This window comes from Leucoraja erinacea, chromosome 31 (assembly GCF_028641065.1).
Source record: "Leucoraja erinacea ecotype New England chromosome 31, Leri_hhj_1, whole genome shotgun sequence".
NCBI classification, from domain to species: Eukaryota; Metazoa; Chordata; class Chondrichthyes; order Rajiformes; family Rajidae; genus Leucoraja; species Leucoraja erinaceus.
This window is the reverse complement of record NC_073407.1, coordinates 14090005-14117208: the sequence shown is the minus strand read 5'-3', so window position 1 is coordinate 14117208 and position 27204 is coordinate 14090005. Positions and strand designations below refer to the sequence as shown.

The following is a 27204-nucleotide window of genomic DNA, read 5'->3' as shown; positions in this document are numbered from 1 at the left end:
CCGCTCCTGAAAATACCTAACGTGGACCCCACCTTGCCTAGCAACCACAGACCTATTTCCAAACTGCCTTTCCTTTCAACAGTCCTTAAAAAGGTAATTCTAAATCAACTAATGCCTTACCTACACCAAAATACCATCCTGGAAAGTTTCCAATCAGGTTCCAGGGCCCACAACAGCACAGAGTCTGCCTTGTTGAAGGTACATAACAACCTGCTTCTCGCCATCGACTCCGGCGACTGTGCAATGCTGCTCCTTCTCGACCTCAGTGCAGCGTTTGATACAGTGGACCACACAATCCTAATTGACCGTCTCCGGCAAGGGGTTGGTGTTGATGGCACTGCCCTGAGCTGGTTCGTTTCCTACCTCAAAGATAGGAGTTTCTCTACCAAGATAGGCAACTCTTTCTCTTCCCCAGCTAGCCTTTGCTGCAGGGTTCCACAAGGCCCCATCCTAGGCCCCATTCTCTTCTCTCTGTATATGCTCCCCCTTGGCCAAGTCATTCAAAGGCATGGCATTTCTTTTCACTGCTATGCAGACGATACACAGCGCTATCTCCCCCTGAAACCCAACAACCGATCAAATCTACTCAGCCTTATGCACTGCCTCGAGGATATAAAGTGTTGGATGGCGCAGAACTTCCTCCAACTAAACGAGAGCAAGTCTGAGGTCATCCTACTCAGCCCCTCGGACTCCATCAAAACGATAGCAGGCAACCTTAGAAGCCTAACCTCCTTACTCAAACCGCACATCAAAAACCTTGGCATCACATTTGACTCCGTATTAAAGTTTGACAAACAAGTCAATGCTGTGTTAAAAGCTAGCTTCTTCCAGCTTCGTACCATAGCTAAAATCAAACCATTCCTCCAATTCGACGGCCTTGAAAAAATCATCCATGCATTCATCTTCTCCCGCCTTGATTACTGCAACTGCATATACACTGGCATCAGCCAATCATCCCTGTTCCGCCTGCAATTGGTCCAAAATGCCGCAGCGAGACTTCTGACGGGTACCCGTAAAAGGGACCACATCACCCTGATTCTGGCCTCTCTCCACTGGCTCCCAGTACGGTACAGAATCAACTTCAAACCTCCTATATGTGTACAAAGCCCTTAAGAGCTTGCCCCCGCCTATACCAAAAATTTTCTAACCCACCATTTTACCTCCAGGTCCCTCAGGTCGGGGCTACTGACTATCGCACGGTCCAGGTTTAAGCTCGGGGCGACCGCGCTTTTGCGGTTGCAACACCTAGACTGTGGAACAGCATCCCTCTTCTCAGCAGAACTGCCCCCTCCATCGACTCCTTTAAGTCTAGACTTAAAACTTATTTCTACTCACAAGCGTTTCTTGAGGTCCTCTGAGGGAGCGCTGTATGTATGTATTTATATATGTATTGTTAGATCTATGTACCATTGTTTGTAGCACGTTAGTACCTGCATTGATGTAAAGCACTTTGGTCAACGAGAGTTGTTTTTAAATGTGCTATAGAATATATATTTTTTAAGTTGGCATCCCTTCCTCTCATTTTCTCTCTCTCTCTCTCTCGCTCTTTATCTGGCACAATAAATAAAACAGAAATATGACAAAATCATCTTGGATCATTAACAGATATGCAGGGAATGGAGGTATATCGCGCATGTGCAGACAGATGATATTAGTTTATATTAGCATCATGTTCGGCACAGACATTGTGGGTCAAAGAACCTGTTCGTGTGCTGTACTGTTCAATGTTCTATAGCTTCCACGGCTATTGTACATTAAAAACCAAGATAAACTTCTTTGACTTACCTGTACTGTGTAGAAACAAAGTCTTCCAATTTAGATCACAATGTGCCAAAAGATTATAACTAAGGTATAATCCAATAGGAAGTTTTGTGTAATTTGAGGTACTTCAGTTGCGAAAATTGTCAGTTGAGTAATTTGAGCAATAAATCAAACAGCTTATTCAGTACTAACAATATAAGATGGGGGAAAATCCACAAGACTTAAACAAATAATGACTGTATCCAGAGATTTGATGAGATCAGTCTAAATTAACTAATTAGCAGTTTGGTGCTGATGTGAATTTATTACAATTTTTATTATTCCCTCTTCAGTTTTTTTGATTTAGAATGCTGAGAAATTAATACCATTCCCCATTTTGTTTGTTTATGAAAGAGAGTGTTAGTTTCTTCAATAACCCAAAGTCTCCAGTTATTAAAAAACTGCATCTCTCATTTGCTAATGCCCCATGAGTCTGCCGGGTTATAACCAAAGAGCTGTAGATGTGAGCTGACCTTTCTTAGCTTGCAGAAGATTTTCTTTGGTTGAATGCACGAAGGTCTCATACACTCTTTGCAAGGCTGTTGCCGATTCCCTTACTTCCTGCAAAATAGCACCATCCAACTGTATGTGCATAAGGGGGAAAAAAGAGCTCATTAACTATTTAAGTTCATTTATTTTTGAAACTTGCAGAATACACCTGGGTTATCCATCTTGCAACATCTGTGGTAATAATCTCATTTCTAAAATAAATTTACAGAGAAGCCCCAAATCTTTTCAGTCAGTACTCTTGTGAGCATTTAAAACTAAAATCATAATTAGTTTTGGTCTTTCATTCTAATTGACAAACAACACTGCAGACCTGGAAGGGTTAACTAAACAAGGAGCATTTCAATGAGAAATAATGGATGGGTTTATAACAGATTTAATAACAAGAAAATTACAGAATAATCACAAAGGGCCATGTGGGTTAATCCTTTCAATTTTACTGAAAAGAAATAATATAATGTAGCTAAAGATCACGTTGAATAAGACAGCTTGGTGTTATTTGTGGACGGCAATAGATTCTATCCAGCACTCCAATAATTTCCTGGCTTTTAATATGAATGTCAAATTACTTTTTAGAGGATGATTGACCTTTCCCTGAGGACCCAGCATCATGTTATTAAAGGAATAAAGTTTTAATAATGGAAGGTATGTTTTTTCTTTCATTTTTACTGTTTAAAATTAATGAGAAAGTGTAACAGTTGCTGGCATGAGATTGAACTCGGCGGCCAGTACCAAATAAAAGTGGAAATCCTTATGAGCACTGAACAAACATAGATTCAGCTGCCAAACCCCGAGCTAGATATTGTATACAATGTGTTACACGTCTTCGAATAGATCAGGAGGGTTGACGGATGGAAAGCTCTGAGAATTCTAATAACGACTTCTATATTGAGGATGGGCTTCACCAAGAGCCAAGAGCTTGCTGTGGATTTCAGTAGAAATCGGGTCTAATTACAGACTTGCAAGTGATATTTGTCTGGGATATAGAGTGTGGGATTTAAGACACACACACACACAATTCTGATTTAAATGAGTCTGACAATGGCAATCACTTCCAGTGCAAGATGCAACATAGCACACTGATCAATCATATTTACACCATGATTTACAAAGCACATTGTGGCCTAGTTAAGGTCGTTTTTCACGGTAGTCTACAATATTGCACAACATCTTATTAACGCCTTGATTTGAGATCATGAATTCAAAATGGATGTTCTTTCACTTCCCCCCCTACAATTACATAACAAATTAATTTGTTTTTCATTTTGGAGGAAAAATAAATCTTCTGAAGTAATCACAATGCCAGTTGATCCTGACCTCCAGTGTTGGGTGTGGAATTTGCATATTCTTCCTGAAAGAACTCCCCCATCCCAAAGATGCATTGAATTGCAAGTTAATTAGCCACTGTAAATTACTTCTGGTGTAAGTGGGTGTTAGGAGACCCAGGGTGGAGCTAATGAACATGTGAGTGAGAATATGTTACAAGGAATTAAGTGGGGAAAAGGATTTATGGGATTGCTCGGAGAGCTGGCATTGACATGTTGGGCCAAATGACCTCCTTCAGTGACATGAGAAATATGATTAGCCGCATCCCAAACAAAATGCAATTATCGTTTTAATGTATCTGTTGGTCCAATCCAATCTTCCTAGTCCCTGGTAATTATCTTTATTCCTGTTTTGGGTCAAGTGAGTGCCCAGGCTTCAAGGGGGATGGCAGGTGGCATCCGAGAATGCCAGAAATTATGTTCTTAATATTTATTTTTGCCCCGCTTGGAAACTGCCTTGTCTTACCACAAAAGGAGCAGTGGTGATTGGAACTGAATACTTGGGGGGGGGGGGTGATAGCACACACTAGCAACGTTCTGGTGAATTACAGAGTATCGGTAATGAGCACATTATTCATACTTGCTATTTAAACAAAATGGAAACTACGTTGCTTTTTGAACCATTATTTTGCTCACACTTGGTTCGATAGTATTGACAGTGCAATGCTCTCCTGCTGTAGTAGGTTAGTAAGGGCATCAAAGGTAACGGGGAGAAGGCAGGAAAATTGGGATTGAGAGGGAAAAATAGATCAACCATGATTGAATGGCGAAGCAGACTCGATGGGCAGAATGATGTAATTCTGCTCCTATGTCTAACGGTCTCACCGAGTTTCTCCAGCAGGTCAGTGCACAGAAATGGCGAGCGCGATAGAGTAATCCAAAGTGGAACTTTCCATTCACCAATTAGAAAGTGGTGCAAGGAGGCAACATAATAACTCATCCTCCTGCATGTGACAGATTTGTCATTCATGGATAGAACAGCTCAGAGATGAATAAACTATGTGGGAAGGATTACAATCAAATGCTACCACCTACCAAATCAACAGCACTGTAACATTAGTAGATTAACGTTCTTTGTCATGTTGGCCAGTTTACTGTTAACCAAAAGGATGGAAGCATGTACATTTGTAAGAAATAAATCATTCTTCTTGTTATGAAGAATTTTACACGTAAAATGCATTTATGAGCGAGAAACATAGAATGATCTGTCAGAAAGTATAGCAAAAACACAAAATAAAATTTGACATTATAGTAAGAGTCCACTTACAAACTGCCCAGGCCGGGACTTACTGACCTTTTCAAATAATATTTAAATAGTTTAAGCTGAACCCTTGCACGATTCAAAATAAAAACGTAGTCCCGATATAAATACACCAGAATGCTGTGTCGTTCCTAAGAGTACACTAACTGCTGTATAATCACCTTAGGTGTATTTTTGATCTAAGGAGAATAACTTAAATAGTGCAGAAACATTCACCCCTGCATTAACCCTTTCCACTACCTCCTCTAAAATATTAAAGTCTTCTTTTGCTGAGACTCCCAGAGCATTATCTTCATCTTCGGTGATAAGAATAATGTAAGTACTTGCCTAGTACCTCAGTCACTCACTACCTCCATGACCAGATCCCTTTTCTGGCCTCTGATTAGCCCAACCTCTCCTCTCACAACACTTTACCCAATTACTTGCCTGCAGGATAGTTTTGGATTCCCAACAATATTTGCTGCGCATCTTTTCCTGTGCCCTTTTTTATTTTCGTTCTTACTTCCCTTCTGGACATTCTGTAATCTACCACACTTATGTTATCAATCTGCACCTTCTCTCATATGCCCATTTACTCACAATCTCTTATCGTTATGTGCAGGAAAGAACTGCAGATGCTGGTTTAAATCGAGGATAGACACAAAACAAATGGGTAACGTCGCCCATTCCTTCTCCAGAGATGCTGCCTGTCCCGCTGAGTTACACAAAATGCTGAAGTCTATCTCTCATCGTTATTTCAATTAAAAGAGTGTGTGGCAATATAATAACAAATGGTTAGAGGACTGGAGGAATAATGGGGTGGAAACAGGGAGCCAGCATCAACTTAATAGGCTGAATGGTCTCATCTGCAATGTTGAGTTTCTTTTAAAAATACCATGACAATTAATTAAAACACTTTAAAACACATTTATAATGAAATTAATGCATTTAATTTGGTTATCTGGTAATAAGCTCTTCAGGAAAGTGCATATAGTATTTCAGTAACATGCCAGTTATTGAAATGTAGATTTACTTTAAGTTATCACTATGACAACTTATGTTTCACCATGAAGTGATAACATTTGATGGTTTAACACATCCAAATAATCAATTTATCATTTCATTAATCAATACTGCATTCAATTACAAAGAAAATCATCTGATACCTGCTTAATGTAGCAGGCCCAGCCCAGCTGCTCTAGATACCGAACTCCAGCAGTGCACATTAAATGCTGGGGAGACGAGAGATGACAGTCCAGGAATTACTGTCTGAAGCTTAATTTCTCAGAAAAATCTGAGTCATTAAAGTAATACACATCAACTTTCCAACATGGAGAGCACGAGTTCCAATTACATACGTTTTCTGGAAGAAACTGCTCATCTCATGTTTGATTTCATGTAAAGATCAGGCTTCACAAATTTTTCCGACTACATAGAATAGCCTGAACATTGAAATAAATAATTCAGAAGTGTACCAGAACATTACAGTGGAAGAAAACGATCTAATCAATTCACCTGTATTGCCCAAAAATGACCTTTTCCTATGGATTATTTATTGCTTACACTAACAAAAGTAGAGGAAAGTAAAAGTTGCTGCATACAAATTTTGAAATAAATATCAATAAAAATAAATCTTTGAAGTACAAATCAATAAATTTACAAACTCCGAAGCTAGTTAGAAATTGCTACTTAAACGAGAGCTGGGCAACCACACGGTGACGCTCAACTGTTCAACCATTATATTCACCATTTGACTAAAGGTTTCTACTGAGAATGCATAAAGATTTGTAGAACTGGCATTATGAGCCTATCTGTGATCTTTATTTGTTCCAAGCCAGGTCTCTTGCAGGGAGAACTCAATTTACAAATATTGAAGTCAATTGGCCCAGGTAGAAATCATGCAAATATTTTGATTGACTTGAAACTGCACTTATTTGCACGATTTATCATGGTTTCCATCTAACGTTATTCATTCTTGGTCTATTGCCTTCAGAGTGGTATTTTCCCCAGTCCAGGAATATCACAATGGATGGAATTTCATCCAAAACGTTCATAGCTCTTTCTAATCCAAACATGGTCAATCTATGGTGGTTTTCAATTTTCAAAAAGTTAATCATATACTGCTTTTAATGGAAGGCTAGCCCATCGAGGCTAGGGAAATAATTAAATTTCATTTAATCTTTGAAGGTGCTCTCTGTTCTTCTGGAGTTCACATTAACTGAACTGGTTGCATTTTGTTACCAATGAACTACAGTATTTTGAAGATGTAGTTTATATATGTTTTATATAACCTTTTATCCTTCAAATCAAATCTTTTGGTTTGAAAACTGATGGAAGATATACTGTCTCACTCTCTCTCCACAGACCTGCATTTTCTGTTTTATTACCACTTAATACCATGCTATTGTGGATGCACAAGAATTGAATCTAGAAAATGTAATTCAAGTGATTTGTGAGACGAGCATACATCTTGTACTTGGAATGAATGGACAATTAGTAAATAAATGCTAAAGTTTCTTCAACATGTTGTTCTCCCCCATCCCCTCCTGGGTATTTGAGGATTTGTGTCAGTTATATAATCATCACCAAAACATGTACCACATAACACATGAAAGGAAAGGTTGTGATAAAAGAGTAAATGTAGGCATACTTTTAGGAATCAGAGTCATTTAGTGGGAAACCCTACTTTAAAGGTAAGTACTTGGTGTATTTATGCTTCGATATGTTCCTGGTATTATGATTTCCCTACAAATTGGTTTTTAGAAATAATCGCCTTTTAATTGCTCCTCTGTAGCGTCTTGAAGGTGAGCCATTTGCTGTGGGAAACAATGAAGCGGACATAATCGAGTGATGTCAGCCAAAGAGATCCCCGCCGAGCACGCCTGTGTGTTCAGCCTGTCTCTCCACCCTGGCAACACAGGCATTATGTTTTTGAGAAGGCAAAAATAAAATGGCAAAGGAGGAGGAGGATTTATGCACAAAACCTCTCGCACATAGAGCTGCTGGTAATGTCTGTGCCATTTGGTCCAGGTGAGGGTTGGGTTGAGCTAGGTTGGGGAGAGGGGGAGAAGCATGGTGTAGGATTGCAATCTTGCAGCAGTCTGCTCAGGTAAGATGCGAGTTAAGAAGTTCTTTACTAGCCTTCCTGTCCATCCACCATTTTGTAGACCAATCAAGTGTCGTGTGTCCTGAAAAGCTGTATATTTACGAAGTCAAAAGTATTTACAGCTTATGTTTGGAATTCCAAGAATAACATTCATCCTGATAACTTTGCAGTACAGCAGATTGGTGCAAGATGATGCACAGTAAAGTATTCTTTCAAACAGCAATGATTAAAGGTAGAAACAAAATACTGGGGTAACTGCGGGACAGGCAGCATCTCTGGAGAGACGAAATGGGTGATGGAATACTGCCTGTCTCGCCGAGTTATTCCAGCATTTTGTGTGTACCTTCGATTTAAACCAGCATCTGCAGTTCTTTCCTACACAGCAATGATTAAAGTACTGAAGCCAAGCAAACAAACATATCCACCTTGGATGCGTGGTAAGACACAAAGTAACTCGCATATCTTGCTTTAATCATTGGATTAGACTGCATTTGGGTGAAGGGAGAAATTAATTCAAGCTCTTTTGAAAACATTACTTGTTGGAAGCTTACCCATTAACAGCTATAGTGCAATTGAATACAGATAAAGTATTTGGACTTGAACAGCACAAGATCAAAACTGGGGGATATCAGTGTCAGACTGTTAACGATAACGCCAGTGTGGAATCTGCTGCCACAACAGGGATTGAGGGAAATTGTGTAAATGCATAAACTGGAAACTCAGGTTGTCAGAAATGAACATTTTCACTGACTATTGCACTTTGCTCAATTTCAGTTGCAATACCTCTGATAATGAAGTAGGCAATGCCCAGGCATAACAAGACTTAAACATCCAGCGCCTGCCTACTGAGTGCCAAGTAACATTTAAATACTAATCGATAACCATATCCAACAGGAGCATGTCTAATCACCTCTGTGTGACATTAAATGGAATTAATAATAATTAAAGCACCTGCTATCAATATCCCAGTGGACATTGTTAATTGGAAACTTAACTGGACCAGCCATATAAACACTCTGGCTACAACAAGAATTGGAGATTATTTTTGTGGGAACCCCAAAATTCCCAATGTCTTACCACTATCTACTTGACATAATTGCGGAGTGTTATGGAACATTATCCATTTTCTAGGATGAGTACAGCTATAATATTCAATAATCTGGATACAGCGAGGGAAAAGCAATTGTCTTTAATATTAAGCACTCCATCAACCATGTAACTCAGCTGTAGTGTTTCTGGGTGGCATTGGCATAGGAAGTAGAGCCACTGCCTCACAGCTCAGAATCTCTATGTACAATCCTGGCCTTGGGTGGTGACAATGTAGAATTTGCACGTTCTCCCTGTGACTGCCTGGGTTTCCTCCAGGTGCTCGGGTTTCCTCCCGATTGGCCACTGTAAATGGCGTGGGAGATTGCAACCTTCACGTGGTCCGCCCTGTTTCGACAAATGCAATCAACCTGGCGTGCACAGGTTGACTGTCTGATTCTGGGTCTCCTCCATTGCCAGAGTGAGGCCACAAACAAACTGTAAGAACAGCACCTCATATTCCGCTTAGGTAGCTTACAACCTAACGGTATTAACATTGAATTCTCCAATATTATGCAACAATCCTACAAACAATATACCTCCCCCCTTCACAATCCTTTTGTTTCACAATTTGCAACTCTTCTATCCTTATCCCAAACTTTATGTCCTATCATCTCTGGGCTTTGTCCAACCATCTGGCTACCAACCCATCTCCTCCCCGCTCACTTGTGCCAACTATTACTTACTGCCCCTCGCTTTGTCCTGCCCCTCCTCTCTTCCAGCTTTCTCCCTCCCATCCCATACCACAATCAGCCTGAAGAAGGGTCCTGATCCGTGACGTCACCTATCCATGTTCTCCAGAGATGTTGCCTGTCCTGTTGAGTTTCTCAAGCACTCTTTCTGCACAAGATTCCAGGAGGGGCGAAGGATATTTTGGTAGTAAGATGAAAGGAGCAATGCTATGTGTCAAGTGCAGTATCAAATTCAGCACTGATCACTCAGGCTACAAAAATATTGCTTGCTCTAGAGTCTAGAGCAAGCCTAGACTATGGAGTTTTATTTTGTTTCAGTTTGTTCATCGGAGCTCCAATCCTGTCAACGTATCAGAGTACAAATCAGTCAGTCAGTGAACCATCTTTTTTTGTGTAGATATTCTCACTTTGACACGATTTTATGATAGTTCCTACTGGATAACGTTATATCGGATCTGCCCTGAAATATCATCCATGTAGTGGAGATTGGAAGGAAGAACCGCAATACAACTACCCAACGCAATGAGCAACTCCATTTATACATTGTGAGGAATAGCTCAAACCACCCTCAGAAATGCCACCACTCTGATTGAATGTTTGCACTCCTGTGATAAAGTGGAAGTCCCAAGCTCTTACACAACCGATTGCTGGCTTTTATGTCTTTCACTCCGACTCCTCATGGAGTCCAGTGATGCAGCATTCACTTTCACAAATTTCCCAGCACTTAAGATGGGAAGTCCACCCATTGCTCCTGCGTCAGGTTAGATCTGGTGCAGCAATGGTGAAACTATCTATTTGAACAGCTAAGAACATGCGAGGGATCGGGTAACCATAAGGCAATTTACTTATTTTTAAAGTCAGATTTAATTTGAATATATTAAATTATCTTCAAATGTCTTCCGAGTTTACAATTGCATTGAAATTCATGAATTAAAAAAAGCTTGATTTTTAAAGGTTTTAAATGTTTATGTTTGCAAATGCCAGAGATTCAATCTCTTTGATAGTTAATTAAGGGTGCGGCTTAAATAGCTGTCAGGGCAATTTTTATATTTATTTGGACAGATTACAGTTGTTCCTAGTCTTACCAATCAGCTGGGAGCTGTTTTAGCTAAGGAATTATTTGCTTGGGGGTGGGGATTGCTTTAGGCAAGGCTACGTTTACTGAAAAGGCAAGCAGATCTGCAAAAGATTTGATCCAATGTAAAGAATAATTTCAAACAGCAACTTCAACTGCCCATTCGTGATTCTATTCATAAGCTTGTCATTTGCTAATGAGAAACCTTCGACCAGATCTAAAAAAAACTGAAATTTTCAAAAGTGGGTTTTCTGAAGCTAGAAAGCTTCATTAGCAAGTCTGTGAAAAGCAGAGAACGTCAACGGAACTACTTTAATGAACCTTAGTGCCTGTTGTTTGTCAATAATATTTCCATTTTTATATGATACAATATGATATTATAATGCAGCACTAAAACACCACGGTTCATAAAGTTGCAAAGACACGGGGAGGTTAACCTCTCACGCAAGTCCAATTCCCTTCAAAGCAAAGCCTGAACATCTCTGATCACCTCCAGATCACCTATAATTTTTCATACCTATCCAGATTGGCATAGTTTTCAAGGTCCACACAGAGACTATCCCTAGAAATGTCTGTAGTAGGAAATGCAAATGTGCATTCATTTTCCATTTAAATAAAGATGTCTGGTTTCTGTGACCCAGGACAAGGCCTACAACAGAGTATAAAATAATAAGCACAAAACTCATTTATCTCCTGGTTTCATTATTTATATACAGCAGCTTAGGTGCCATAAATCTATTATGAAAGCTAATTAATAGGTGGAGGTTGACTTGCATCAGGGTTTTCATCACTCTAAGAAATATCACTGATCAAGTCAGAGTTCGAGTTAAATCAATAAATCAAATGAGAAAGCAAAGGCGAGCGAGAGGCAGTGAGAGAGGGCACGCGAGAGGGCATGAGCAAGATGTACATTTACATACCGTCTTTCACAAGACGTCTAAATGTTTACAGCTCATTAAATATTTTGCATTACTCTTATTGTATAAGAAATGCTGCATAATGGGTAGATAATTGTTTTTCTGGAACATTGGCAAGGGATGAATATTGATCTGGAAATGGAGGAAAATAAACCTGCTCTTCTATGAGTTTATACCGTGAGAATTTATATGTCCACCCAAGAAGCCAAACAGAGCCTTATTTTAACGTCTCCTTCTGAAGTCGGCCCTCAACAGTGCAGCATTCCTTCTGTGTTATAATAAAGTGTTAACCTAGATCCTGTGCCCAAGGCTCTGGAGTGGAACTGGAAGTCAAACTTACTGACCATTGAATCAGAAGTCTGGAAAATAGCCTCTCACTTCTGCTGTGCCGGAGAAGATTTGGAAAGATTGTTGGAACTATTTTTGCATATTCAGGAAATGTCATCACTAAAAACACAAGACACCAATACTTATGGTTTATTATGCTTTGAAGAGAAGAAGTCACAAACCTTTTTTCCAGATTTTGTTCTTTGAGTGTGCTCTATCAACAGTGCTGAAAGTATATCGTCCATTTTTATTTCGGAGACACTGAAGGAAGAGAAAAACAAATTAATTCATCTTCTCCACCAAGAGCCAATGTTACCACACTGTTATAATATATTTAATTTATCTGGAAGTATTTGTGATGAAAAGCACACTTTTCGTGAATATGAGATTCCATAGCCAGTTCTTATTAAAAATCTGAGTATGGTAGCCACGTGGTCATTGTACTCGATTAACTATTTGACCATTAGATCCAATTGAATATTACTAAAGATGGCAATTGGTGTGACTGAGCATCAGAACAGTTCTGGGTTGGTTCACTGGTATTCTGCAGTGGAAGGGATCTATACTACACCAGCCTCCACACGATTCCTATGTCAGAGTGACCTCAAATGTCCTCTGGAATGGCAAGCATGGATAGATACAGAACCCACTGCCTGTTGCTTCCCTACTACCCACCACTCCTCATTATTTTCCACCATGTTATCTTTTTTTCCCCATTTATAATCATTGACTTCAAATGTTGACTATGTTTCTCTCTCCGCAGATGCTGGATGTGCTGAGTATTTCCAGCATTTTGTATTTTATTTCAGATTCCTAGCATCTGCTTTAATTTGCTTTTGACCTCATTTAAATGGACACTTTTATTTACCCGATGATTATTTTCCTTTTCATTATAACTTTTCAGATCATCCTTTCTATCCTTCAGGTATAACTTATTTAAAGTCATGTTTCACCCTGCTCTAAATCAAAATTTCCTCTTTAACTGACAGGATGTGTATCAGGGGTACATTTAAGTGAAATGTACTGTATGACAATTGTTGTGAAAGGTTAATGAAAACATCATGGATTAAAATGGTCGGGAGGAGGGGGTAATAGTGATAGCTCGGATGTTTCCATGCCATTCTCTTCTGGCAACCGGCCAAGCACCAGTCTCCAAGATATTTGAACTGAATCGCAGCAGGTAGCCATCATCCAAGTGCCCGTGCCAGGCTGAAGCCACACTTGTCTTAATGAATCAGTGAATGAGCAATCATAGAGCTGAGAAATTGCAAGACTGGCTGTGGAGCTTCTGTGAGCAGTTCAGAAACAGAGCATGATGTACACGGTACAGCAAAAAGTGTGTGGGGGGGGGGGGGGGGGGGGGGGGGGGGGGGGGGGGGGGGGGGGGGGGGGGGGGGGGGGGGGGGGGGGGGGGGGAAAGTACAGCACAAGATCATACTGCACCAGTTGTCGAGGCACTGCAAGCTCATACCTGGTAAAAACAGAAAATTAGAATTCCTCCTAACACTAGGGGAAAATAAACAAAAGACAATGCATGTCGTTTCACCATGGCTGTGAAAAGATAATGTAATTTTGATTAGGATTGTTAATTAAAAATGGTCACAGACCATCCTGACCAGCAATAAGTGCAGCCTGAGGCAAGAAGCCAATGGCACAGACAGTGGGGGGATAGCAGGTGGTCTATTCTATTAACCTGCTCATCCTTCTTCCTGATTGGCGGAAATATGAAATCAAGGCAGGAGTCCAGATTATTCAGTCCCGGCTCTGCTGATTCACGTGCTCCACTGCAATAAAAACCTCAGCTGAGTAGTGAGTGCTTACATGCGAGTCAATCTGTGTATAAAGGATAGAAACAACATTCCATGTACAACCATCAACGCCAGGGCATCGCTTTACATTAACTATGCTTTCCAGGCGTCTAAATACCCTGCAGATTTGCACCACCACAAAACTTCTGGCAATGGGCATTTAAAACTTGGCATCAACTTGTTATCACTACTTGATTTTTCTTTTGCTTTATATACACCCTTTTTACACTTTAAGTAGGTAAAGGAATACTTTATAGTCGTCTACATTATTTATTTATTTTAGAAGATACCTACTCAATGTTGTACAAGCTCATGAACATGCCATGCAGATCCAGTGCTCCAAGGTCCAATTTACCTTCACGTTTGCCAATTGGCACATGACTCCCCCTTTTCCAAAAACATAAAATATTCAGAAACTGACATTGACCGTTGCCTGCTAGCACTGACCGCACACAATTGCATCGGTCAACACTGTAGTCTCCTCCACACTCAATTTGAACTTGAACTGATTCCGGGAATGCAAGCCTCTTTTACAAGTTGATAATGTTGATTAAACATGCCTGGGTTCAATATTCTATGATGCATTGCTAAAGTTTACCAGCCTGATATTCTTGCAGGTGACCAGATAAATTTCTCCCCCGAAAGTACAACAATATTCCTTGGTTTGTAAAGCATTCCAATTATAGATCTGCTTTGGGGTATTTTTGTTTTAAAACAGTTTTTTAGTTGTTACTTCAATGATTATTCTCAAAAACCTTTGCTACTGACACTTCAAGGCTTGCACAGTACTGCTGCCCTGAACTAGGACCCAACATCCCCCCCACCACTGTTCTTTCCCCCAAATTACAGTTAACACATGTATGCAGTCTTTTTTCTCTCTCTTCCATTCCATTCTCTTTCCTCAGGCAGTTTCAATAATTCTAGTCCATTTAAGACAGAACCTTAGGTTAAAAATAGTTTAATCACTTTTAAGTATCAAGTACTGTGCCAGCTGGTCAAAGGTGAAATGAATCATTGACATTCTAATTCACTGAACAACAGTCTTCAACTTGCGTGACATACTCGACAAAATTGTCAAAAGCATCTGGTGGAATTTTGCACTGAAGCTGCACCTACACAGCAACCTCATTGGGAAACACGAACATTCCCAAGAAGCTTGGCAGGATGTGTTTTCCATGAAATTTCAGGCTAGCCAAATAAATTCTACTTATGGCAGTGGAATGCTGAGATAATTGCAAGTAAGCTTTATCAATGTGTAGCAGAATGGGCAACCTGGGCTTTAAAAAAAAAATCAAGATTCAGCAAATATTATCCAATGCTGAACAATAAACACAAAAAAAACACCTACTCAACGTTGCCTATTTCCTTCGCTCCATAGATGCTGCTGCACCCGCTGAGTTTCTCCAGCATTTTTGCGTACCTACTGTAGATATGCTTTTCAACATTTAATGTGCTGATAAATATTTATTCCATAGTTTTTCATTTGTGTAAGGAGTCAAGTATTTTGTGTCTCGTTCTTTAAGAATGACACACACTGAAAACATAATACTTTGAGCAATTGCAACCAGATATCATAATGTTTCATGTTTTGATTCATGACTTCTGAGAGTTAAAGGTTTACAGCCAAGATACGAGTTGCCTCAACACAGGCTACAGAATAGAAAATATAAAGAACACATCTGCAAGCTTCAGAGTGATAGAATGAAGGAAATTCACATGACTTTTGACACAGTGTGTTATCACAACAAGGAGAAACTGAAGCAAAGCCAAGAACTTTCCTACTGAGGTGGTGGCAAAGGCACCCAGGATACTAGAAAAATATAATGTGATCACCTTTGATAAGATCATGAGTGGTAATGAGTGATACAGCTTTTAACCAGGGGTTCTTTGGCTTGAAATACTCCCAGTTAAATCAAGGTAATGGAGCTGTCCACAACTTGGTTCTTTGTCAAAGGACATTTAAAACAACACACCAGAGGAATAAATTCTGAGTTTTCAGCGTATTGTAAAACCTAAAATCCCCCTTTCAAAACTTTTCACTCTTTTCACAGTGCATTTTTTTTACACTTTTATTTGGTTCCCTCAATTTAAATTGAAATAAGTTAAGCACTGTATAATATGTATAGATAAGCTAGGCAACAAGCCCACAACAGCTGAGCTTCAGATTCAGAATCCTACACACTGACTCAGTGAATGAATGAGCGGACAGTGCGAGCTGATGAATTGCACCAATGATCCATAAAGGCAGCTTGCAGCATGGTGCAACACACGCCGTCAAAATAAATTGCTGTCCAGTATTATAAACAGAGCATTATGGAGACAGCTCTGACAATTTAATTTAAGATTTGGGCCAATAACCCAGTATGCAGTTTTTCTTCCCTGGTGCAGAGGACACAATGTTTTAAGGGGTTTGCAACTTGCACAATCTTTGCAACAGAAAAGCTTGGGACAACAGATTGTCCTGCACTGTAATTTCAGCACCAAATGCTGTAGTTTCTAAATGGTGAAACCAAAATATATCAAAATGCCCTTTATTAAAATGTGACAACATGCACTTTAACCACATGCGATTTTTTCTATTACAAATCTCAGATTGTGGAGTACCGAGGCAAATAGATAAACGGTGGGTCTTTGTCCCAAACATTATGGGGGCCACTGTATATCTCTAGCTCGACACATCTCTTTCCAATTAAAACTAGAGTATGACATACAGCAAAGTATGCTGCTCTATGAAGTTCACTGGACGAAAATAAAAACATAACAGTTTTCTATTTAAAGAACATAAGTGGACAAATAGGCAAGGCCAATCATTTTGTAAAAGAGGTTTCTTTCAATTTACATTCATGTTACAAGTTTCAAATTGAACCAAACTTATTTTGTTTTGGACCAACATATATCCATCCACACCTCCGTCAAACACTTCCATCAACCATACACTGATTCTAATTTGTTATTCTCCAAATCACTTAGAGGATTAGTTTGTACTAGTTATTTCCCAAATCTATTTCAATCTTATTTTGCATTTTCATCTTTGCTTCAGTCTCCGCCAAAGGAATAATGTGCCTTACCCAAAATCATACAGTAACTAACATCCTTCAATGACTACAATCTTACCTTGTTCTCGTTGGCCTTACTGTAAGCCTATGACATGATTAACCATACATTTCTATTCCAACATCTTTCTTCCACTTTCTAGCTCATAGAGCTTGCATTTACTTGGCTGCATTTTAGTTATTTAATAATCATAGCCAAGGAATTTAAGTCTAAAACTGTTAACTTTGAAAATCCTCAAACTCTGCCTCAGTGTCTTTCCCCAATGAATCCCCCAACCCTAATATGGAATGAATGCTTCCATATAAGATTCCAGCACTATATATATATCCCCGCCTGCTGCATATGATAAGTATGTATATATATATATATATATATATATATATATATATATATATATATATATATATATATATATATATATATATAAACGAAAATGAAAGATCTCGGCGAAATCTCTAAAATGGAAAATATCTCGGATGCAGGTCACGCGGAGCACGTACAAACTCCGTACAGACAGCACCCTTGTCAGGATCAAACCCGGGTCTCCGGCGCTGCATTTGCTGTAAGGCAGTAACTCTACCGCTGCGCCACCGTGACCGCCACCCCCGTGACTTGTCTGCTCTATTTCCTCTGTGTCGTCAGATTGGTTGTTAATAAACTGCAAGTTCCTCAAATTAAACTTTGGAAGACTAAAGCCCTCAACTTTGGATTCCAATATTGTCAAACGTGTCAATGTAATACGATTATTGCTTTTTAATCTGCCTCTGAAAGTTATTCTACTCACTTCAATGAATTTCTAAGTTAACATGTAGAAATACCATGACCATTATCTCTTCCTAAAAAACACGGATCCCAATTGTAACATCTCATTTGACTCCAAACTGAATTTCGAATTCCACATACCCACCATCACAAAGACTGGAAACCTACACAACACTGCCAAAGCCTGTGCAGTCCTGAAATCCTTACAACAGATAAGGATTGTTCATTGTTTCAATCCTCTAGAATCTATTCATGCCAATCTATGCTTTCCTTTGGTTCAATTATTTTCTACAAAATTATGGCGAGTGAACTAAGGAAAGGTCATCAAATTGAAATGTTAACTCTTTCATTCTCCACAAATATTGTCCACCTGCTGAGTATTGCCAGCATTTTACATTTTTATTTTATCTCTCTAAACATTCTCTCAAGCAACTTTTTGAAACAGAACCAAACATTTCGCAATCTTTTTGACTTTCAGATGTTTCCTGTCACATACCCATTCCATCAATGGGTATCTACTTTCACTGCAATAAAATAGCCCAATGATGTTCTTGTAACAGTTCATTTATTGCTGAAAGACTGATCCATGCTGTTGATATTTCTTAAGCTATTCCAATGCACTTGGTCAAACGTCTATTCTCCACAAATTGGAGGTCATCCAAATCTTTGCTGTTTGTACCCAAACTCAGAACACCTGTAGTTTATCCAACCCCTTTGGTTGCTGACGTATACTAGGCCTTAGTTAAGCAATGGCACATTTAAAACTCAGAATTGCGACCTTGTATTCTAAACTTCCACAAACAGCTGTTTTAAAGCAAAGAACCATTTTTGATGAGTGCTCGCTGCTATTATATAGAAAACAAAAACAAAGACAAGCTCCTACAACTTTTCAAACTAATTTATGAAATCTTTTACATCCACCCTACAGAGCATACGGATGCCTCAATTTAATATCTCATTTGACAGACTGCCCCTCTGACCCTCAGTACTGCGCCAAACTATCAGCCTAGATTCATATCTTCAGGTTTCTGGATTGGGAATTTAATGCCCATCCAACTGATGTACGTGCAGGACAGTTATTAACCAACACAGGGCGGTGGGTTTCAACAAACAAATACAGTTGATTGGAGTTGTATTTGTACAATATGGTTGTCAAAACAAAATTTTACAACACGTGATCAGACAAGACTCTGGCCTTAATCACTGGCAGCAAACAATGACCATGGCATTAGAAAGTTAAAGCAGCTACAAGAAAAGTATCTCCCAGCTTCCCACATCAATAACGTCCTATTAAAAGCTGAATAAAATTGAGAAACTTCAAAAAACAAAAGCCTATGCTCCTTTTTGACGTGACTGACCTGATCTGGTGAGATGCAAGTGTATTTGCATATTCGGCTTCAGAGGGAGTGAGGAAAAGTAGACTATATCCGTGGGATCCAATCCGGGCTGTTCGACCAACTCTATGAACATAATCCGCAGGCGAGGTTGGAGCATTATACTGTAACAGTGAAAAAGAAAATAAATTAATGCAAATAAGATTTTTCTTTATTCTGTGAAACGTGGGACAAATTTCTGGAATCTTCCGAATAATTGCACCCAGCTATTCCAGGCAGGAAGTAGTGCTAGCATGTTGATTGGGATAGGTGATTTAAATCTAAATGAATGCAACAGTTTCCCACTGGCAGTGTTTATGTACACATGGAGATTTCCGAAGAAAATGGAAAATTTAGGACCACAAACTTGGTCCTTAAGCATCAGTCAGTTTGAACAATTCAAATGTGCATTATAGCACCACATAAGTAAAAACTACACTAATCTGGCAAGCGCAGGAATTTGGTAGTGATTTTCCAGGCAGCTGAATGCTATTCCATTTAGCATTCAAAACACATTCAATTCACCTTTTTTAAGATGTCACACACAGTGGGATTATACATTTTCTAGCAAACTCAGTATGTGTAATGGGAGCATCCAAACAGAATCAAGCAAGTTTCACGGCAGCCTAGGAAACAGGCCCCCAGCGGGTAGATGGGAGCAGAGATTTTGAAGCCTGGTGTGTTGAAAGAGAGCATGGAAGCCAGGATCCTGGTGAGAATAAGGGGAGTGTGGGAACCCCTCGGGCCGTGGTGTCGAGAAGATTATGGGAACTCCAGGCTCCAGGTCTATTAAGGGGAGCATGTGCATCAGCATTTTATTGAGCCATTTGCCGATCCATCTGCTTTTCCAAGTAATTGGATAGTTGTTTATTGGAGTTTGACTGTAATTCATCTGTATGCAATACCTTATTTTTCTATGGGCTAAATGGTCTCCTTCTATGACCCAAGAGAATATAAATGAGCTATCCAAATGCACCCAATCTCCATATTAGTTTTATCTGGTTATCGTAATACGGTGACAAATAATACCCATCAGAAGGCAACTATCGTATCACTGTGAAGCAGGTGCTGTAATCTACCATATCTTAAGAATTTGTGGAGCTAGGAAATAATCACATTTTAACTGTCAATGAAAGTCCAATGGTGGCAAGGTCTAAGGAAAGGTTAGTACAACTGGAAAGAGGGGTAACACAAGTTCTCTATGTTTGACATGAAACCCGAGGAGAGTGTAGTCCCCAACCAAGTTGGGAAAATCAGCACTTTCTCTTGGTCACTTATTCCCATGTAGAGTGCATCGAAATGGTAACCTTAGTCACAAGGTGAAGCCTAACACATATGTTCCTGTCAACTTTGACAAGTGACATCAGAGGGCAATGGTTCTTCTCACTGTAATATAACATTGACAAATATTTCAACTTACTGCACCAGGAATTATGCTCAATAACCATCAATGGTTATGAAGCCAGAAGGTTGCTGAAATCAATTTGATTTTAGCTTCCATGTATATGACTGCAGCTTGCAGGAACTCAAGAATAACAGTAACAAATGCACTACAGCTTCACCCTGTCAACCATTTTCTGCAATGTGAAAGAGATGCATTGTGATTCTGTTCCCCTGATTCTCAGGGGGTCCTGCTTTGGTGAGTTATTTGTGATTCAAATATTGTGGACATCAACTTAAATTCAGAAGAGCAATGTACGATGACATTCACTAATTAAAACAAATGGAAAACTGATAATACAATTAAATGTAAACAACATTGTGCTTGATGACATACAGTAAAATCCTATAATTGAAACCAAAAGCATGGGAATGAGTAGTTAAGGCTGGGGCAAGTGCAAGACAGTGTTCAGGGCACAATGTTCAAGCAAGATTGGGAAGATTTCAAAATGGTGTTAAAATGCGTTCCTCTTTGGGTCTGCAAGACTGCTACTAAGTACAAAAAAAGTGAACATAGAAATAAATAAAAATATGCACAAACATTCCAAAGTTGCAGGATTACCATTTATCTCCATGGAAACAAGAGACAGCGATGTCACAGTTAAACTGTGGCTGAAGCCAGTTTAACAAACCCAAAATAGCCCACGCATCTTACACCTCGGACAGGTTTTGACATCCTGGCCAAGCTGTCAAGCTGTTGTGGTTATAACTGCTTATTTGAGAAGGCAAATAATTACTCCCTGAAGGTCACCTTCAACAGACAGTGCGTCTAAGCCTGTGGAAAGTTCCTATACTTCCACCCACGAGGCCACATGGTACTCTGTGCGGGGGATTCTAGCCAGTGCCCTGGACTTTCGTTACAGTCCAATTATAGCGTTCAGTTCTTCAAAAATACTTACCAGCATCTACACACAATATGATACAAATTCATTTGCATGGCAGGGAGCAGGAAGGTACCAGGTTTCGTGGGAGATACATTTCTGGAGTTCATTACCACTCCCACTATGACATTGTGCTGTTGAATGCTCACCATCCTGTTCATTGGAAAGGCACATTATTTTAGTTACAACCGATATATAAAGATAATTCTTGTTGCCAAATGCAACTATTGCTTTGTTTAAAAGGAGCATCAACTACATTGACTCCACACTCAATTTGTTTTGTTCTGTAAAAGTACAACCAACCCACACAAATCTCAATGCTCCACAGGGATGAGCAATGATTCCTCACCAATACTGTATTAGAAAGCATAGAGACTTGCAGCACGGGATGAGGCCATTCAATCCTTTGTATCAGTGACAGCTTTATGTCTGAACAATCTGAAACTTGATTCCACAGACCTGCATCCCCATCCATATCCACGTACCTCCTATACTTCAGTTATTTACTTCTGTTGCTCTCAAAAAAACCTTTCTACCTGGTCTCTACCTCAACTGTTCTGTTGCAAATAATTTCTCATTCCATCAACTTCAAGTGCAGAGTAATTTTTTCTAAAACCATTTTCAGGTTTATTACACACTTTCCCTTCATTATGACCTCTTTACCGTTACCGTGGGCGGCCCAGCTAGAGGGTGGAACGGCGCTCCCGTGAGGGCGGCCCAGCCCGAGGGAAACGGCGTCCCGTGGGGGTGGCCCAGCCAGAGGGTAATGGCGCTCCCATCGGGGCGGCCCAGCTCGAGGGTGGAACAGTGCTCCCGTGGGGGCAGCCCAGCTTGAGGGTAACGGCGTTCCCGTCGGGGCGGCCCAGCTCGAGGGTAAAGGCGCTCCCGTGAGGGCGGCCTGGCGCGGGGCTGAGACCTCACCTGAGGGCGACCCGGCTCGGGGCTGGAACGGTGCTCTGGTGGCTGAGACGGCGTTCTGGCGGCGGTGACCTGAGTCCGGGGTTCGGCCGCGGGCTAATGGACGACGTCGTCAACAGCTGCGTCCGCTGGACTGCAGGGCGGCAGCTTCGACCACCCCAGGCCGCGGTGTTTGAACCGGCCCGTTCGCGGAGCTCGGTGAGCCGCGGGACTGATTTACCATCGCCCGGTGGGGTATCGCCTCAGCGCAGAGGGAGAAGAGGAGGGAAGAGACAGCAGTCCTAAGATTTTTGCCTCCATCACAATAAGGAGGTGCTTGGTGGACTCACTGTGGTGGATGTTAATTTGTGTTTACTGTCTGTTCTGTTGTCTATTATTGTATTATTGTATGTATGACTGCAGGCACGAAATTTCGTTCAGACTGAAAGGTCTGAATGACAATAAAGGAAATTCAATTCAATTCAATGTAAAAAAATCATAATGCAGGATTTATGCAAAATGGGTGGTCAATGGTCAGTGCAGTGGTCGAAGCCCCGTTTATATGCTGTGTCTCCTATGACTCCCACCAAATTACCTACATGGTATCACACTTTAAATCTTCAAAATCTCTCTGCTCATTCCCATCTCAATGCTTAAATTATAATCTGCTTATCGCAGGAAATAGTTTTGTAATCCGTTTTGTACTTTACATTAAATTTTAATCCGAGACCCATTAGCCTATCCAATGTCCTTCCATATTTCCTTCAAGGTTTTGACAATTATCTTCACCATTTGCCCCACCAGTAACTTTTGTGCCCGATAATTTTGATGTGGCGTTTCCTGTACATAGAATAAAATTGAATTTACCTTGCCTTGACTATTGCCTTGTGGAATGCTCAAATATTGTAAAACATTTTATCTTAGACCTTCTGAAAATCCATATACATCCAAAATTAAAATTCCTTTAATTTTCCTGTCCATTACTTCATCAATAAAACAATAATTGGATTAAACATTTCCCTATAACAAATGTGCAAATATCCAAAATTAAGTTGTGAATGTTTATAATACCACTTGTGAGTTATAGATTACATGGGCATTCTGTTCTGGGTAGAAGCGACTTTGAAAATCTTGAAATTTATCCAACACACTTCTACAATTTCCATTGCTTTCTCATGATACCAATCACCTTACAAACTCTGGCCTTTTTCCAGCACCTCTCCACTACTGCCCTGCATTGGATTGAACCACTCACTGGAGACTTGAAGCATAGGTCTGGTTTTCAATGCCTGTAATCATGACAGAAATAGTCACCTGAACTCTCATTTAAATAAATAGAATTTAGATAAACAGGATCATTCACAAAACATCCAAAAAAATCCCATTGGTTGCACCTAAGACAAAAATCTTGGAGAAACTCAGCGGGTGAGGCAGCATCCATGGAGCGAAGGAATAGGTGACGTTTCGGGTCGAGACCCTTCTTCAATGCATTGTTAGCACTTGTTCTGTTAGATTGCAACTTAGCCAAGCTTACAAAGGCTGAAATAATTTCAAACTACTTCTAGGCAACATTTTTGATTCAAAAATGAAATGGAAAAGCAAAATGGCCCGGGTTCTTCTTCAGTCAGACCTGTCTCTTTTTAAAAAAAATTTGGAGTTCTCATCTTGTGTTTACAATGATACATAAGGCTGTTCGCCCCATCAGATCCATACCAGTTCCCAGAGAGCAATCCCACGAGTCCTATTCCGCCACTCTTTAGATTCTTGTGCATATGTCTGTTTGCCCGTCTTTGACCCCGACATGAAGGAGCAATTCACAGTAGCCAATTAACCTTAACCCAGCGGCACCACTTTGCGATATGGGAGGAAATCAGGGCACCTGGAGAAAGCCCATGTGGCCACCAAGAGAACCTGCAAACTCTGCACAGGCTGCACCTAAGGTCAGCATTGAAGTTGGACCCGTGGAGCAGAGGTAGCTACACTAACTGTGGCACCACCATCCACCCCTTCTGTTATTTGGATTTATTAACTGGAAAAAAATAACTTCAGTAAAAAGCTACAGAAAGAAAATAAAAATAAATAACTGACAGACTAATTAATGGAACAGCACAAGGACCACATGAAACATACACAATGCTAACAAACTATTTTATTTATTTAAGGTTGTTTACCACGTAAGAAGTGATTCTTACCTGAACAATCCACGTGACTTCCGGCAGGTCCAGCCCGCGTGCTGCTACGTCCTTTCGAGAGAAAAAGACAGAGAATAGAAGATTACATGGTGCTGAGGCAAGACCCCAGCATGCCACTTGGTGGACTACATGATGCCTGAAAGTACAGATGGACCGCAGGGCAATCGGTGCCAGCTTGTCAGTTGGATTCAAATGACTCATTTATTTGGTGCAGAAGCTTGCAAAGCGAGCAAGCTAATGGAGAGGGGGAAACCTAACGATTCACGAGGAGGGGCCACCATTTTGCCACTGTCATCCCACCATCCTGCCAAAAGTCATTATTGCCTTTTGCAGAAAGCCAGCAGCAGGGTAGTGGCCCCTGTTGTCTAGGCGACAGATTGTACCTTGCTATCAGTGATGGAGTAAGAGGGAGTTAAAGCTGTCAGAAGCGCCTACAACTGTTTGAAACCAGAGGAAACTGGCATCTTACGTTAGCTCTTCAATACAAGGTGCACACAATTCATATGAATGACCTTTCCTAAAGCTGTACCATTACCAAAAAGAACAAGGTCCAAATGAACAATTACAGAGGCAATAATATATGTAATTAAAAATGTGTGTAACACTTTAATGCGAGCAGGCTTGACTGCGGCAATTCAACAAAGCATTTCTAGGAATTAATCCAAAATGAACTGAAGCTTTTTAACCTCAAGCTGAGAATTATTTTTTTATCAAAATGCACAAAAATAGGGAATCTGCAGAGGTTTAAACAAACAGTTAGAGCATCATTAAAGGTTATTTGTAAACATGCAGCAGCAAATTGAAGCTGAATTGTTGTGAGGTCCATTAAATATGAATATTGCAGGTCAAATACGTAAACCATATGCGGAGCTGTGAAAAATCTGAAATCAAAGGTAAAGCCCTTAAAGGTCATTTTGCCTTTAGAAGCTAAAAACAGAAAGTCAAATAATTCAGTTATTTGTGGACAGACTATAATCTCCATTGCCCCATTAATTTTACTTGAATAAATCACTAAGTTTGCACAGGATAAATGGAAGTGGTTGTAATTCTGGCAATGGAGACGCAATGAACTGCAGATGCTGGAACTTTGCATAAACAACAAAGTGCTGGAGTAATGCAGTGGGTCAGGCAGTATCCCAGCAGCACACGCACAAGCAACGTTTTGGGTCGGGACCCTTCTGCGGACTGATCAAGAGATAATTAACATTATTGGATTAAGGTCACTGATATGGCAGTAGATCCGTGAAGGGACAGAAAAAACAAGGGGATAAGGGGTGGCAAAAGAAAGAAGGGAAAGGCAGGATCTCTACATTAATCACATTTTCCCCCACCAAGAAAAAACATGTAATAATAGAAACATAGAAAATAGGTGCAGGAGTAGGCCATTCGGCCCTTCGAGCCTGCACCGCCATTCAATATGATCATGGCTGATCATCCAACTAACTGTAATAATGCTTGACCAATAGAGATTGATCTTGTATTGTTACAGATAGGCTCCAAACTAATAGCAAAAGATTAGTTCAAAATAAGCATTTAGTTTAATGTACATGTTGATGAACTATATTGTCCGAGCAATACTCATGCACTTCTCCTGCCATTGTTAGCCTAACTGCAAATTAAGAAATAGGCATTTGGACATATCTATTTGAAATGTTATCATTATTCAATCACAGGATTCACAGTGTTGTCATCAAGGCAACCATTTATCAACCATTCCAAAATTCCCTCGAGAAGATGGTAATATGTTACTTTCTTGAAGGTGATGTTTGGGATTTCCAAGGCTTTGGGTCAAAGACAATGGACAAAGAATTCTCTCCAAATCAGTACGGATTATAACTTGTAAACAGACTGGGAGATGGGTCTTCCCATGTTTGCTCCCCTTGTCCTTCTAACAATAAATAGCACAGGTTTGAAAGGTGCTGTACCATGTACAAGAGTACAAGAGTATATTTAATTGTCATTTGGACCCCTGGAGGTCCAAATGAAATGCCGTTTCTGCAGCCATACATTACACACAAATAGACCCCAGACACAACATAATTACATTTTACATAAACATCCATCACAATAGCTGTGATGGAAGGCCAAATAAACTTATCTAGGAAAATATAGGCACAAAATTATGTTACCATGATACATTAGCAGGATTGAAAATTAATGTTTAAATCATTAAATGGAGTATTCAGAGAGAGAGTGCGAGTGTGTGTGTGTGTGTGTGTGTGTGTGTGTATATATGTGGACCTACGGTGCCTTAACAAAATGGCCTTGTGTACAGCATTGACTCAATTATTATTTTGACTTTTATCTTGAAACTCATGGAAAGAGTTTATGAGATTAAAACTAGCTTTGTCCTGGTCTTGAATTTACAGTGGTTGGCTCAGATAAGTTCTTGGTCACTGGTGACCACCCAGATATTAATAGTGGAGATGCAATGATGGTGATATTAATGAAAACAAATTGAAAGTAGATTTTCTGTCTCTTGTTGGATAGTCAGCAATATGTAATTGTGCCATAAATCGCCTCTTGTCAGATCAAGCCCAAATATTATGCTGTTCTTACTGAATGTGGGAACAGATTGGTTCATTTTCTGAGGATTGGTGAATTGAACTGAACACTGTCAGGGTATATCCACACCTAACGTTACACTGGATGAAAAGCCATTGACACAGCTGGACAGACTGGGACATTGCCTCCGAGAACTCCAGCAGTGAAGTCCTGGGGG

General features: G+C 40.0%; 1 protein-coding gene across 2 annotated transcripts in view; it reads right to left on the bottom strand.

Moving 5' to 3' along the window:
* The window catches only part of ddx31 (DEAD (Asp-Glu-Ala-Asp) box polypeptide 31), an 86240-nt gene that overhangs the window by 33055 nt on the left and 25981 nt on the right, over positions 1-27204 (bottom strand). Inside the window, exons 15-18 of one of the 2 annotated variants that reach the window (XM_055660013.1) lie at positions 24483-24533; positions 19058-19197; positions 12258-12336; positions 2274-2382 (exon numbers count right to left, since the gene is read on the bottom strand). In XM_055660013.1, the coding sequence (XP_055515988.1) occupies positions 2274-2382; positions 12258-12336; positions 19058-19197; positions 24483-24533 (379 nt within the window). The remainder of the gene's footprint in view (positions 1-2273; positions 2383-12257; positions 12337-19057; positions 19198-24482; positions 24534-27204) is intronic. The other variant, XM_055660014.1, reaches the window with a different exon arrangement.